General features: G+C 40.3%; 1 protein-coding gene across 2 annotated transcripts in view; it reads right to left on the reverse strand.

Annotated features, from left to right (window-relative positions):
• Nucleotides 1–267: 267 nt before the first annotated feature.
• Nucleotides 268–12,612, reverse strand: part of prkd2 (protein kinase D2) — a 28,682-nt gene continuing 16,337 nt past the window's right edge. The window contains exons 2-19 of one of the 2 annotated variants that reach the window (XM_026321243.2): nucleotides 10,837–10,975; nucleotides 10,379–10,510; nucleotides 10,042–10,241; nucleotides 8,878–9,061; nucleotides 8,684–8,755; nucleotides 8,484–8,501; nucleotides 8,151–8,325; nucleotides 7,950–8,061; nucleotides 7,151–7,228; nucleotides 6,740–7,049; nucleotides 5,842–5,894; nucleotides 5,681–5,753; nucleotides 5,407–5,513; nucleotides 4,227–4,388; nucleotides 3,825–3,923; nucleotides 3,337–3,604; nucleotides 2,896–2,981; nucleotides 268–2,195 (exon numbers count right to left, since the gene is read on the reverse strand). In XM_026321243.2, coding sequence (XP_026177028.1) covers nucleotides 1,971–2,195; nucleotides 2,896–2,981; nucleotides 3,337–3,604; nucleotides 3,825–3,923; nucleotides 4,227–4,388; nucleotides 5,407–5,513; nucleotides 5,681–5,753; nucleotides 5,842–5,894; nucleotides 6,740–7,049; nucleotides 7,151–7,228; nucleotides 7,950–8,061; nucleotides 8,151–8,325; nucleotides 8,484–8,501; nucleotides 8,684–8,755; nucleotides 8,878–9,061; nucleotides 10,042–10,241; nucleotides 10,379–10,510; nucleotides 10,837–10,975 — 2,493 coding nt within the window. In that variant the 3' untranslated portion in view covers nucleotides 268–1,970. The remainder of the gene's footprint in view (nucleotides 2,196–2,895; nucleotides 2,982–3,336; nucleotides 3,605–3,824; nucleotides 3,924–4,226; nucleotides 4,389–5,406; nucleotides 5,514–5,680; nucleotides 5,754–5,841; nucleotides 5,895–6,739; nucleotides 7,050–7,150; nucleotides 7,229–7,949; nucleotides 8,062–8,150; nucleotides 8,326–8,483; nucleotides 8,502–8,683; nucleotides 8,756–8,877; nucleotides 9,062–10,041; nucleotides 10,242–10,378; nucleotides 10,511–10,836; nucleotides 10,976–12,612) is intronic. The other variant, XM_026321253.2, reaches the window with a different exon arrangement.

Below are 12,612 nucleotides of genomic sequence, written 5' to 3' on the forward strand. Positions count from 1 at the left end.
TGACACAAGTGGTCCTTTTTCTTTTCATCATGCGTTATTCATGTCTCCTGCTGTAGAAAAGTAACAATGATGGCCTCTTAAGAAGAAAAAGCAAATTATCTTTAAAAGGATTGAGTATTTTAGTTGTGAATTGTAATCGAACATCCATGCCTACTGAATTTTGTGATTTCTCCAGAGCTGACAACGACCAGTTCTCGATAAAAATCTACATTTAGTTTATACATGTATGAATGTTATAATAAATGAAAACTTCCAGGACAAAAAGACTATTGTGCAAGGTTTGTATTATCTGTTACAAAGACTGGGATCATTCTTCAAACATGTTATACACAGTCTACACATATTTGACAACTACATAAACTTCAGGTTACACGTCTATAATAAACTTTTGAAACTATAGTATAGTTTACATTGTATCTAAATCACTCTACTTCACAGAAACATGCAACATATTGACAATGACAGTCAATAACTGAACTTCACACTGTAGCTGACACTCTCCAAAATCTAGTTTACTACCACAAGCTGTCCATGCACTTAGATCACATGAAGAAGGCTCCACTTTCTAAAAGAGGTATCCACTGACCTGCTGTTCACTGACAGTATATAAAGTCTATATACAGACGAAGACATTCACCATTTAAGTACACAATTACTTGACAACAAAGATGAGTGAGAGTGGGCAACTCCACACAATAGAAGCAATTTTCGCCATTTACCAATAGCCATTAAGGGTAATGTTTTATTGTCTGTTGGCCCCATGTAGGAACATCTCACCTGACTGTTAAGTGTCTAGTCATAGTAGGTGATAAATAGCCCTGATGCTGGAGTTCACTTAAACCTGCAGTAACATATTGAATCACATATTTTATAATAGTCAATTGTGACTCAAAACTAGTGGTAATTACTGGAAAAGATTTGCAGCCGCCAGATCAATACGTCCAGTTTTCAATACAGGACCTGAATTTACGAGAATGCATTTGTAGATACAGACGGGTTTGACGCCATGCCTGTGCATTAGTAATTACAAGCACAGACTCTTTTGTTGCTTTGGTCTTTCCTGAAGACAGACGAGACACATTAATTCCTGACAATCCATCTAAATGACACTTAAAATTGATGTTGCTTTTCTGTTACTGGGGTGAAGCTTTATTTTAAATATGAGCTATCTGTTTAAAAAAAAAAACAGCTTTATCTATTGTGGTGAAATGGTATTTCCTGCTTCGCTTTGACGGATTTAGTGGTGAGAGGGAAAAAAAAATTCTGTTTTTCCTCCAGCTTTATCTGTAAAAGACACTCCAGGTCGGACGCACACAGGGTGTGAAACTGAGTCCTGCAGTCTTCATGAAAGAGTTCAAAACATTCAAAAAGATGAAAGAGGGCCAATCACTGCAGAGTTAAATTATTAGAAGGGAGTTTTGATTACCTCAAGCTGGAAGAGAGAAATTGGAAATTGAAAGAGTGCAGCAGATTTTGTGCTGTGAAAGACTAAACAGCTGGACACTTCTTATTAGAACCGTAGAATCCTTAACTTCATGTCTCTCTCAGGCAGCACGATGGTACGGTGGTTAGCACTGTTGCCTCACAGCAAGAAGGTTCCAGGTTTGACTTTTGTTTGTTACTGGGGCCTTCCTCTGCTTGCCTGAGTAGGTTTTCTCTAGGTGCTCTGGCTTCCTCCCACAGTCCAAACACATGCAGATTAGGCTAAATGGTGACTCTAAATTGCCTGTAGAAGTGAATTTGAATGTGAATGTGAATGTTCATGTGTCTCTATTGTTTTAGCCCTGTGATAGACAGGTGATCTGTCCAGGCCGTATCCCACCTCTCACACAGGCTCAACTGGGATTGGGTCCAGCCCGACCTCCACCCTGGAAGGATAAACAGTAGAGGATGGATGTCTCTTTCAGGCTTTTAGTCGACCATCCCAGCCTTCCTGTTCCTAAATGCGCTTAAGTCCTGTGTCTCTCTGGTCAGAGGATGCTGACCCTCTCAGTAAGACCTTGCACATCTGCGTCCTCCCCACCCTCCTCATCATCAGAGCCCGGTGCAGGAGGGGGAGGCACAAGGTGAGCAGGGTAGGGCAGAGTATGTTCACGAGCAAACATTTGCCAGCGGCTGTCGTCACTTTCGTGGGTGATGTAACGCTCACCAAGTTTAGACTCCAGCTCCCGCAGGTCCAGCCACGTCTGATAGTCCTGAGAAATTAGAAATGGGAATAAACATGGGGATAAAATTTCAGTTTCAGGAGCCCTGAAATTAGATCAAAGTTAAAAGGGCTTTTATGTGTTTATAGTGCATCATCCAGTAATCGCTTTAGGGTGTGGGAGGGAGAATAAGAACTTGAATGACCCTGAGCTGGTCTAACTGAGGAAATTCTTAATGACACTTTAATTTAACTTGTGGCTATTGTGAATATTAAGATAAAAGATAAATTAACCCATAGACATTTGTACAAAAACAAAAAAAACAAAAAAACAACAACAATGGTTCAAACCTACAGAAGAAGCTGGTCTGTTCCTCCATGAAAAATATTTTGGTTTCGATGGAGACATTTAACAGTCAGTTAATGGAAACAATTTGTACAGCTAATTGTCATGTTATGTGTTCACAGTTCCAAAATATCAGCTTTAAGCTGCTAACCAGTGCAGCCACTGAAGTTAAAAAAAAAAAAAAAAAACTTCTTAAGTTATCTACAATCTTGTGCATCTGGGTTTTGGTTTCCTGGTGTTTTTACAGTTTCCTGTTGCTGTTTGGTAGTTATACAGAAACCTGTTATTTATTAAAAAAAAAAAAAAAAAAAAATCTACTGTCATGCTGACGTTCTTTTGGCTACAAATAAGTATTAAACAGTAAGCATGTTTGTGTGTATGCACACAAGTAGTTTCCATGTGCTACCTGTAAGTATACGTGGCTGAGACTCTTGTCCACGCTATAGCGTTTCCTCATCTTAACTTGCAGCAGGTTGTTGATCAAGTCAATTGCTGGAAACAAAAGAGCATGAATTCATTATAAAGATCAGCCTTTTTATGACAGCTACATTCGAAATGTTCCAGTTGTGAAAAGAGGCTGGTTGTGGTAGAAAAAAATCCTCATTTGATAACCTGCAGGTACAAAATACTAAAACCAAACCAATACACACAAACTGTATCCTGCAAATAAAGTTCAATCAGCACCTTCACCTTGATGAACATAGGCTTCACTATAGGTCTGTTGTATGAAACTGCAATTATACTGTGGCTGTACCTAATAAACTGGCAACCCCTTTTTTTTTTTTTTACATTTATCTCATGGTGTGTCTAACAATCAGACCATCATCCCTCCCCTCTCTGTCTATACCATCACTGGAGATCTGTTTCCAGGGGTTGGGAGGGTACATGAAGGCTGCGTTGTGGATCTGGTCATTGATGTCTTCATCCTCATTAAATGGGAATGTTCCACTCAGGCTGACATACATAATGACACCGACCGACCACATGTCCAGTGAGCGGTTATAGCCCTGGTTTAGCAGAACTTCTGGGGCCAGGTAGGCAGGGGTGCCGACCACTGATCGACGGAAAGACTTCTCACCAATGATGCGGGCAAAACCAAAGTCACACAGCTTCACCTGAGAGAAATATAGTGAGCAGGGCATCAGATAGCATCTGGATATATACAGTAAGTATGAAAAACAGCAAAATACTGAAATTACAGCCCCATTTGAAAATAGCAAACAGCTTTAACAACTGCACTCTGAGTGTGTTGGCATGCTCAGTTGCTCAGTCACTCCTGCATGTCTTGAAGCAGGTGTTTGTGGTTTGTTTGCAGTTGTGTTGGTGAGTGCATACCTGGGGGAAGGGATCAGCAGAGGCAAGCAGCACATTCTCTGGTTTCAGATCACAGTGAACGATGTTCTTGAAGTGCAGATGTCTCAGAGCTGCCAAAATCTGCTCACACGGAAAAATGCACATACACACCAAAAACCACAGAAACAAAATGTATGAATTAGTCACAACACAACTACAACTCCATATAAAAATACACATTCCACTACAACTGATGACGCATTATATATGCATCATGACCTCCAGAGAAGTAGACAACAAAAGAAAAGACAGGAAGACAATGGCACATCTGAACGTCATTGGCAGTATTAAGTGTCTCACAACAACAACAGCATGTTCGATTTTGCAGAATGCTTTATATTTCTACACTCAACAAATCCCCTCTTTGCTGTGGCACATACACACCTGCGTGATGAAGAACTTAGTGAGTCTCTCAGGCAGTCTGCCTTTCTCACTGGACAGGATCATCTCCAACATGTCACCATGTAGCTTCTCCATCACCACAAACACTTTCTCTGGGGTCTCAAACATGCACTCCAGGTTCACAATGCCCAGGTGACGTAAACTCTGAGAGAGGGATCAGAGGGGGAAGAGCAGGAGAGAAGAAGATGATGGATGATACCAGGGCATTGCGATGTGTTTAAAGAAGAAGGGAAATCAGAAGAGGAGAGCGTAGTGGAAGAGAAGTATTGATAGAGACAGAAAAAAATTAAAAGAGCAGATTCACCAGTGTGAGAGACACAGCAGGACAGAGTGTGAGTTGGAAAAGAGCAGAAAAAGCAACAGAAAGTGTAAGTTAATCACAAAGGAGGAATGTAAAGCAGCAATGAGAACAGAAAATTATTTTGTTGCTGTTGTAATTGCCTTGAAACCTGGGGAATGTGGCAATGTGTTTTAGTCTAACAGTATTACTGCTCTGTCTCCACCTGCTGGTTCACATTATACTGTATATGATCCAGTTTTGAAGTTTGTTTATTAATTGAACATACAAAACAACAAGTGTTTCTACAGACTGAAAAGACTGGCTGATCATGCCCTCCTCCTTACATGTCGTTGGTGAGATTCTTTTCTTAGGTAAAAGTATAAATACCACATTGTAATAATATTCTGTTACACGTACAAGAGTCATTCAAACTTTAAGTACAATGGTATTAGTAGCCAAATATACATGAAATACCAAAAGTGCTTAGTGACACATTTCACATTGATGTCATTTATATTATTGGATCGTATTTACTGATGTATTACTGCATCCATTACTGTAATGTTGCAGCTGGTAAAGGTGGAACTAATATTGACTAAAATATATGCTTATAGATTTTGATTATTAGGGTTACTTTACATTCTGTGAACACAACACAGTAAATGTTACTACTACATATTTTAGGCTAATATCTCTCTGACTAATCATCTAAATGTTTTGATACATTGATACCTTATTAAAACAGTTTTTATGTGTGTGTAAGTATAATTCACAACAACGATATCCAATATATAGCAAAGCAGCAGTTAATGTGTTGACATTAGTATGTATGTATAAAGAAGAGGTATTTACAGCTGCAGTGAAATGTGTGTGGATGCATACCTGCAGTATGGCCACCTCATTCCTCAGCTGGCTCTCCTGCTTAGTGGGAAAGCGAAGCTTGTCAATAACTTTGACAGCTACATCCCTCCCTGTCTTCCTGTGCTTTCCTAAAAAAGAAATGAGGTGTTAGTAACATATGTCACCGTGAGCTGAGCCAGTGGACACACACATATGTGTGTACATATACATATACATATATATATATATATATATATACATATACAGCATGGCAACTCTAGCCACAATATGCATCACTGGATATCGATCTACATACCTCCATACACTACTCCAAATTGGCCAGATCCCAGCACTTCATCAGCAAAAATCTGGTAGACTGTACCAATATCCTAGAGGAAAGCAATAGTTTAGACAGTCATTATCAACCTTAATGTATAACTCATTTATTGTTTGAAGGAAATTGATAAGAAGTCATACCACATTCTCCTGGATTTGACTGTTGGACACAGAAATGCTGACAGAGGCTTGTCCTGAAACAACACAAACCCGATTACACAGTATTATGTTGTGTATAATTTAATGAGCACTTGCCAACAACTAATATTTCAGTTATTGTGTGGAATGAACTCTTACTGTTTACTACGAGCAAGGCATATCAAACTTGTAAAACAACAACATAGTATAGCTCATGGCCTCCAACAGGTGAAAAAAAGGACAAACCTGTTCAGTAGGTCAGCAAGTTCGTTTTGGGATTAGTTTAAGATAAGATAAACTTTATTAATATGACCCAAATATTTATTTAAAACTTTTGTCCAAAGCCTTCAAACAGCCACAAGTTTTTACAGTCTTTACAATCTCAATCTCAATCAACACAATCTCCCATTAATCCTATTTTCCCCGTATTTTGAGATAAAATTCTACTCAATTCATGGGTGAGATCTCCTCCTCTCCTTCTACTTCTACTTCTACAACCACTACGACTACTTCTTTGTGTTTCCTGTTATTTGGCATGAGGAATTGATGCATTACTGCCACCATATGGCAAGGACTGTGGATCAAGGGTGTATTGGAAGACATATCCTCTCCCTCAAATTAGACATTCTAAGAAATTGCAGCAAGAAATGATAACACTTCACAATATCTCTGTGCAAGCTTTCGTTTTTGAAAAGCAATGTCAGATAAGAAACTTCAAGCGTGAGTAACAGCAATTCATCACTCTGTGTGGAGATTGTTGAAAATACTATTAATACAGAAAATGGCCAGCCTTATCTTTTAAAATGACATGCCTATCAAGAAAACTCTGGCTGCAATGTGCCACTTAGAAAACACAATGAACCAGAAATTCACCTGCTATATTTGGCTGCTCTAAACTTACTGTGTGTTGCATTCCCCTCAGCTGGCGGTGCGTCCTGAAAGATGACTGGCATGAGGGCCTGCCTAATGGCACTCTCCCACGCCTTGGCCACCTCCCGCCCAATGCCGCTGTTGGGCGCCACCTGGCTTGGTGAGGGTGGGTTCTGTGGTACAGTCTGGTAGCTGTTGTTGAGTGGGGTGTTGGGATCCTCCCCTACGAAGTAGCACATATTTCCTGTGATGAGCTCAAAGCAATGGGGATTTGTTCCAGGGGGGACGAGACTGAAGTTGCCAGCGGGACGCACCTCCAGAATCTCAGACAGAGGGATCTCCTGCAAGAGGATGGATCACAGGTGCACCAGTGAAAAAAAGGACGTCCACCTCAAATACATGACTTTTGATTATAGGCTGTCATGAAATAAAATATACTTACCTTGTAGTATTTGTTGGAGGTGTTATTCTGGAAAAGGATGATGCACTTACAGTCCAGACGCCAGTAGTGCTTTTTTCTCTGTTGGGGGTTGGAGTAGGATGGGATGGGGGAGGAGCAACAAAGGTAGGGTAGGATAATGAAGTGGGTTGGGGGTTAAAAAGGTCAACGTGGATGCATTTCAAGTTCAGAGGTGACGACGAGAGAAATAGAAGCCTGCCCATAGGAGAAGGAAGGATGAGCAGGAGCACAAGCTACAAAACGAGAAGATGGACAAAAGGAAAGGGACAAAAGTGAAAGAAAGAAAAGGAGGGTGTTAGTTCAGTTGCAGAGGAAAGCATGGGAAAAAAAACTGCAAAAAAGTTTTTGATTGAGGTCAGATATAAAAAAGGAAAAGCAGAAATTGCCTTTTAGCCTGAATTCACCACACATCTGCTGAGTGCTGTTGTGTTTTATGGGTGACTCAGCTTCATCATCAATCTTCAGCTGTTCTAACACACACGCAAACTATCACGCACGAATAGAAGAGAAAAAAGAAGCAAAGCGTGTAAAGACAGAGACCGAATGATCAAGTTTGAGCAGCAGGTTGACAGAGAAAATAAACTGATGATCAGGCAGTCCTTTATGTCTCTGAGTCAATGGAAAATAAACAACAACTTTCTAACATAAAAAATGGAAAAAGACACTGAATTTGTACATTTATAGTAAATGAACATAAACTTGTATGTTCAGCTCCTACTACAATGACAAAGATACTTTGCAGGCAAACTGCAAAGTGGTTTAGCATGGGTAATGAATTTACCAGTGTATCCTTATTGCTGTAGTGAACCATCCATCCTTCTTTGATAGCTGTACTGGAGCGACGGGTTGTCTGTCTCACCGACTGCACCACCCTCATTAATGGGATGTAAACACTAGAGGAAGCAAAATGTGCATTTGAGTTTGTGCTATTCCTATAACAGTTATTTGCAGGTTTTCTCCACCGTTTGCCTCTTCCTCATACCTCTGGTCTCCACTGGTCCCGTCCTGGTTGTTTTCAGGAGAGAAGGACCCAGGGATGCTGCAGGACTCGTCTGTGCAGGCCTCGTCTGAGTCATCTATTGAAGACTTGTCTGAGGCATCGTACTCGCTGCTGTAGTCCATGGGCACCTCTGGGTCTGTACTCGGGCTTAACATGTCTGGAGCACAAAAGAAGGATGCAAGTGGTTGAGTGCGACATGTTAGTGAGGTGCTGTGAAAACATATGACTACCTGCTGCTGCTATAACTACTACCAAGACCGCTACTAGGAAGCTGAAGCTCAACATGCACCACTGCTGAGCACTGATAATACTTACCACAGTTACTTCTGTTGTCTGAGAAGATAAAAACATTAGTGCCAGTGAGTTTCAGTCTTCTTAGATAGCTTGGTTATAAAAACAATAAACCCAGCTAAGACAATGATAACATGAAGATGAGAAATGAATACTTTCATCAAACGCATGCAGGGTCAAAAGAGTCATAAACACATTAGAGAGACGTTTATATTTTCCCTTACCTCCAATGGTCTCCCCAAGGCAGTCATTAGGAACCTTGTACGCACATCGCTTATGGCAGTTGAATTTACAGTCTGAGAGGAGAAAAAAAAAAACACAAGATAATTCCATCTGGATCCTGACTGAATGTAATCTGCTATTATTCAGCATCACACAGGACATCCAGAGAAAAGCCTCTCTCTGTCTCAGTACACACCTTTGCACTGTAGGCCCTGCCTGAACAATCCTCTAAGAAGCCTCTTGCAGTACTGGCACACTGTCGGTCGTGTGTATGAGTGGACAGCGAACGTATGGGGGACCTTCACCTTGCTCATCAGGATCTTGTCCAGATGAACTGGTCGGCCTGTGTAGAAGCGCCGGGCATCACTAGGTGTCCGTGGCTAGCAGAATAGAGAGGAAACAAAGATTATTATTGACATGGGTGGATGTGTGTGTAAATACCTTTGGCATCAAGGCAATCAACTACATCCATCCATCCATTTTCTATACCCGCTTCTTCCTGAATCAGGGTCACGGGGATCTGCTGGAGCCTATCCCAGCTCTCTCTCGGGTGGAAGGCGGTAATCAACTACAATACTATTTAATTACTAAAACTAAAACTTAAAATTTATTTACTGTCCATACATCTACATTATATTATCACTTTTTCAGTCAATATGGTAAACAGCAATTACAGAGTAACATTAGAATTCATTTGGAGTCATATTTAAGTCTAATATTACCCTAATTTAGCTCTGTTTTGGTCTCTACCATTTCCTGACAGGAATATCTGGCTCTTTACCTGCTAAATGCTCCACTATGTTTACTAGCCTTGTTGCTAATGTGAAATCATTTTTACGTTGTCTTTTAATAACAGGACTATTGGTATAAAAACACGGATTATAGCAGCTTTATGTTTATGTTTGCTCTCTAAGTAACTATCCTCTCCTTAGAAACTGGATTAGACTCAAAGGGGGAATCAATCAGCTAATGGTTTTGGCCTGGACTCCACCAATTTAGGTGTTTTTTGTTTTTTTGCAGAGATTTTGAGATGTCTGTCTCAACACCACATATGGCTTTGGTGGAAATAAATTCTGCAGATTTTCCTGAGTAAGCAGAATATTGTTTCTGGAAAGCTGGCACTTATGTTTTCAGAAGAAATTATTTAAACGTTGCTTTTTCATTATCACCCCCAATGTGCCATTTATTTGCTACCACTGCGAGGCTAAAAACCTTCTATATCAATCACTGAAGAGAGTTTAAGTGTGACACTAAACTGAAACAGCTGTCTGTGGGCAAATAAATGCTGTCTACTCCCTCTTTAGCTTTATTAGTACCATATAAAACTGACCACAGCACTGTGTGCGTGAATCCATCATACCATTTGTGTGTGTGAACGGATGAGAGCAACATCTTCTGCGCAGGTGGAGGCCGTCCCTACACTGTACACCGACTCAGTGGTGGAGAGACGCAGGGACTGGGTGCTGCTCAGGGAGGTGGTGGACAGACGGCGTTTTCGAGCTCCACTGCAGTTGTTGGGGATGCTGAATGCACAGCGCTTGTGGTAGTTTAGTCCACATCCTGCAGAGGGCGGCACAGATCAGAGAACCAGGCAGCAGGAAAGACGCAGCATGATTAGTGAGTGTTGCCATTTCTCAAGGAAAACTACATCAATGTGTCTTTTCATATTGACATTTCATCTCTGTGTTTTTCCTCACCATCACACTTGAGCCCTTGTCTGACCAGACCAAATAACATCTCTCCACAGTGGTCACAGAAGGCTGGGGCCCGGTATGAGTGCACGTTGAGTGCGTGGGGCCGAATTTGGAAATCTTCAAATGTGGCTGCCGCTAAAAATAATAACAGGGATTGAGTTTGGTCACAGTCATATGGTGTAAAATGCAGAATAAAGAATGGTTAAATTTATAAGATGGAAAAATTAAAAGCGTTTCTTCCTGACTCAAACAACATTACAGTTATGAACAAAAAAAAAAGTCTAGGTCAATTTATCGGTAGTGATATAAGCAGATATGAACTGATTTCATAAGCTGTGATACAGAGTAACACCACTCATGAGAGAGAAAGCAGTGGAAAGAAGAAGGGAAGTTCATTTAGCTTTTAATACAACCATATTGTCTATCTATATTCTAGAGAGAAGCTAGAACTGGTTATTTACCAGAGAGTACGACCTCCACCAGGTCTCCCTCCTGGATGTCACCGGCAGCTTTAACCAGCTGTAGGATGTTGTTGGTGGATGTGTCGTGCTTGAACAGCAGAATCTTGTCATAAATGCCATAGAAGCCACATTCTGGGAACTACAACATACAGAGAAACCATCAGAGAAATGTAGCTTTGGAGTACCACCTGTTTTTTTCATCTTAATTTTCAAATGTGACTGTATTTTTTTTTTTTTTTGGAACACCTGTTATTATAACTGTTATTTTTGGAACATCTTGATTAAAGATTTTTTTTTATTTGGGTTAACCAATTTTGTACTTTCAGTAAGGTTTGACAGATTTTTTTTTTCGTTTTGTATTTTGACTAGATTCTCTATATTTTTTATTCTTTATGCCAGTATTTGTGACATTATTATAGTTGGATAGTTTCTGTGAATTTTAATCATGGATTTGGATTCAGACATTTTGACTGATGGATTTGATTTTTTCTATATCATTTGATTTTTGACAGATGTACCGTAAAATAGCATCAATATGTGAGCTTTTTTGTTATGTTGATTCAATTTGTGACATGTTCTTTGAATTTTAAAATCCTGTAACTGTGAAAGATTTAACCACTGATATATAAGAAACACTGTCTGAATTCCACAAATCAAGCAACCTGGTCAGAAAGGTGTGCCGAGCTTTATCGTATCTTTCTATCCATCAAGTAGAAGCACACACAGATAAACACACACACGGTGTGCAGTTGTTTCCATGAAGCTCTTTCAGAGATATGAGAGATGAGCAAGTCAGTCAGAAGTCAGCAGAGCAAACGAGGCTGACATAGGGAAACCCTCCTCTCCTGAATAGTTAATACTGTCTGGTTCGCTTCAGTGGCTGCACCACACAGGACACCACAGGTACACAGGGATGGAGAGGCAGAGAGCGAGGAGGAGATTCACTGGTCTTTATAATGTATTTGTCATTTGGTGAGACACATTAGATCAGACCAGGAGAAGAAAGAGGACAAAGAATATATTTAAGTTTGACACACACATCCAGAATCCTCCCTGTCTCTCTTGTTGTTTTTCCAGTAGCAAAGTCAAGATCCACCATCTGGACAGGCCTGAACAACTTACAGGAAGGGGAACCCTGAGCTCCACCTTGCAACGGCACAATGACACATATACTCCTCGCTTACCAACAGACACACCCTCCTCCTAAACAGCAACACACACACACACACACCCTCTCATTCTCCAATTTCCGCTCTTCTCTCCTAAACACACTTACACACACAAAATCCACTCACCACATCCAGGCCTGGCTTGTATCGCTGCCAAGCTACACACTAAGCATCCACTATGCCCCAGCAGTAACCACACAGTAAACAACAACACACACACACACAAAAAACACATACAAAGCAAAAAATGGCCTGTTTTCATAACTTTGCAGTTTCTTTGAAGTTCTTTAAACTAGATCCTTAAACATCCATTTTTAATAAAGCAAGTTACAGAGTCACAAGTCGTATTAGCCAATTAAAGCAGTGCAGCCAGTTATGTGATATCTTTATTTCTTTAACACACCTATTATGCAAAACCAATTCAGATAATGACAAAGGAAATAGGAGAAGCCAAATTACACACAACAGAATCAGACAGTAGGCTGGTGAGATGAGTGAGGGAGATAATATCGAACTAAAAACATATTTTAGCAGAAAAAAAGTGTTTGATCTAATGCCATAGTCAATGTTGCAGCTACTGAACCTGCAAGAACTGATTTTTGAGCAC

The sequence above is a fragment of the Mastacembelus armatus genome, chromosome 13 (genome assembly GCF_900324485.2).
Source record: "Mastacembelus armatus chromosome 13, fMasArm1.2, whole genome shotgun sequence".
In the NCBI taxonomy this organism is placed as follows: domain Eukaryota; kingdom Metazoa; phylum Chordata; class Actinopteri; order Synbranchiformes; family Mastacembelidae; genus Mastacembelus; species Mastacembelus armatus.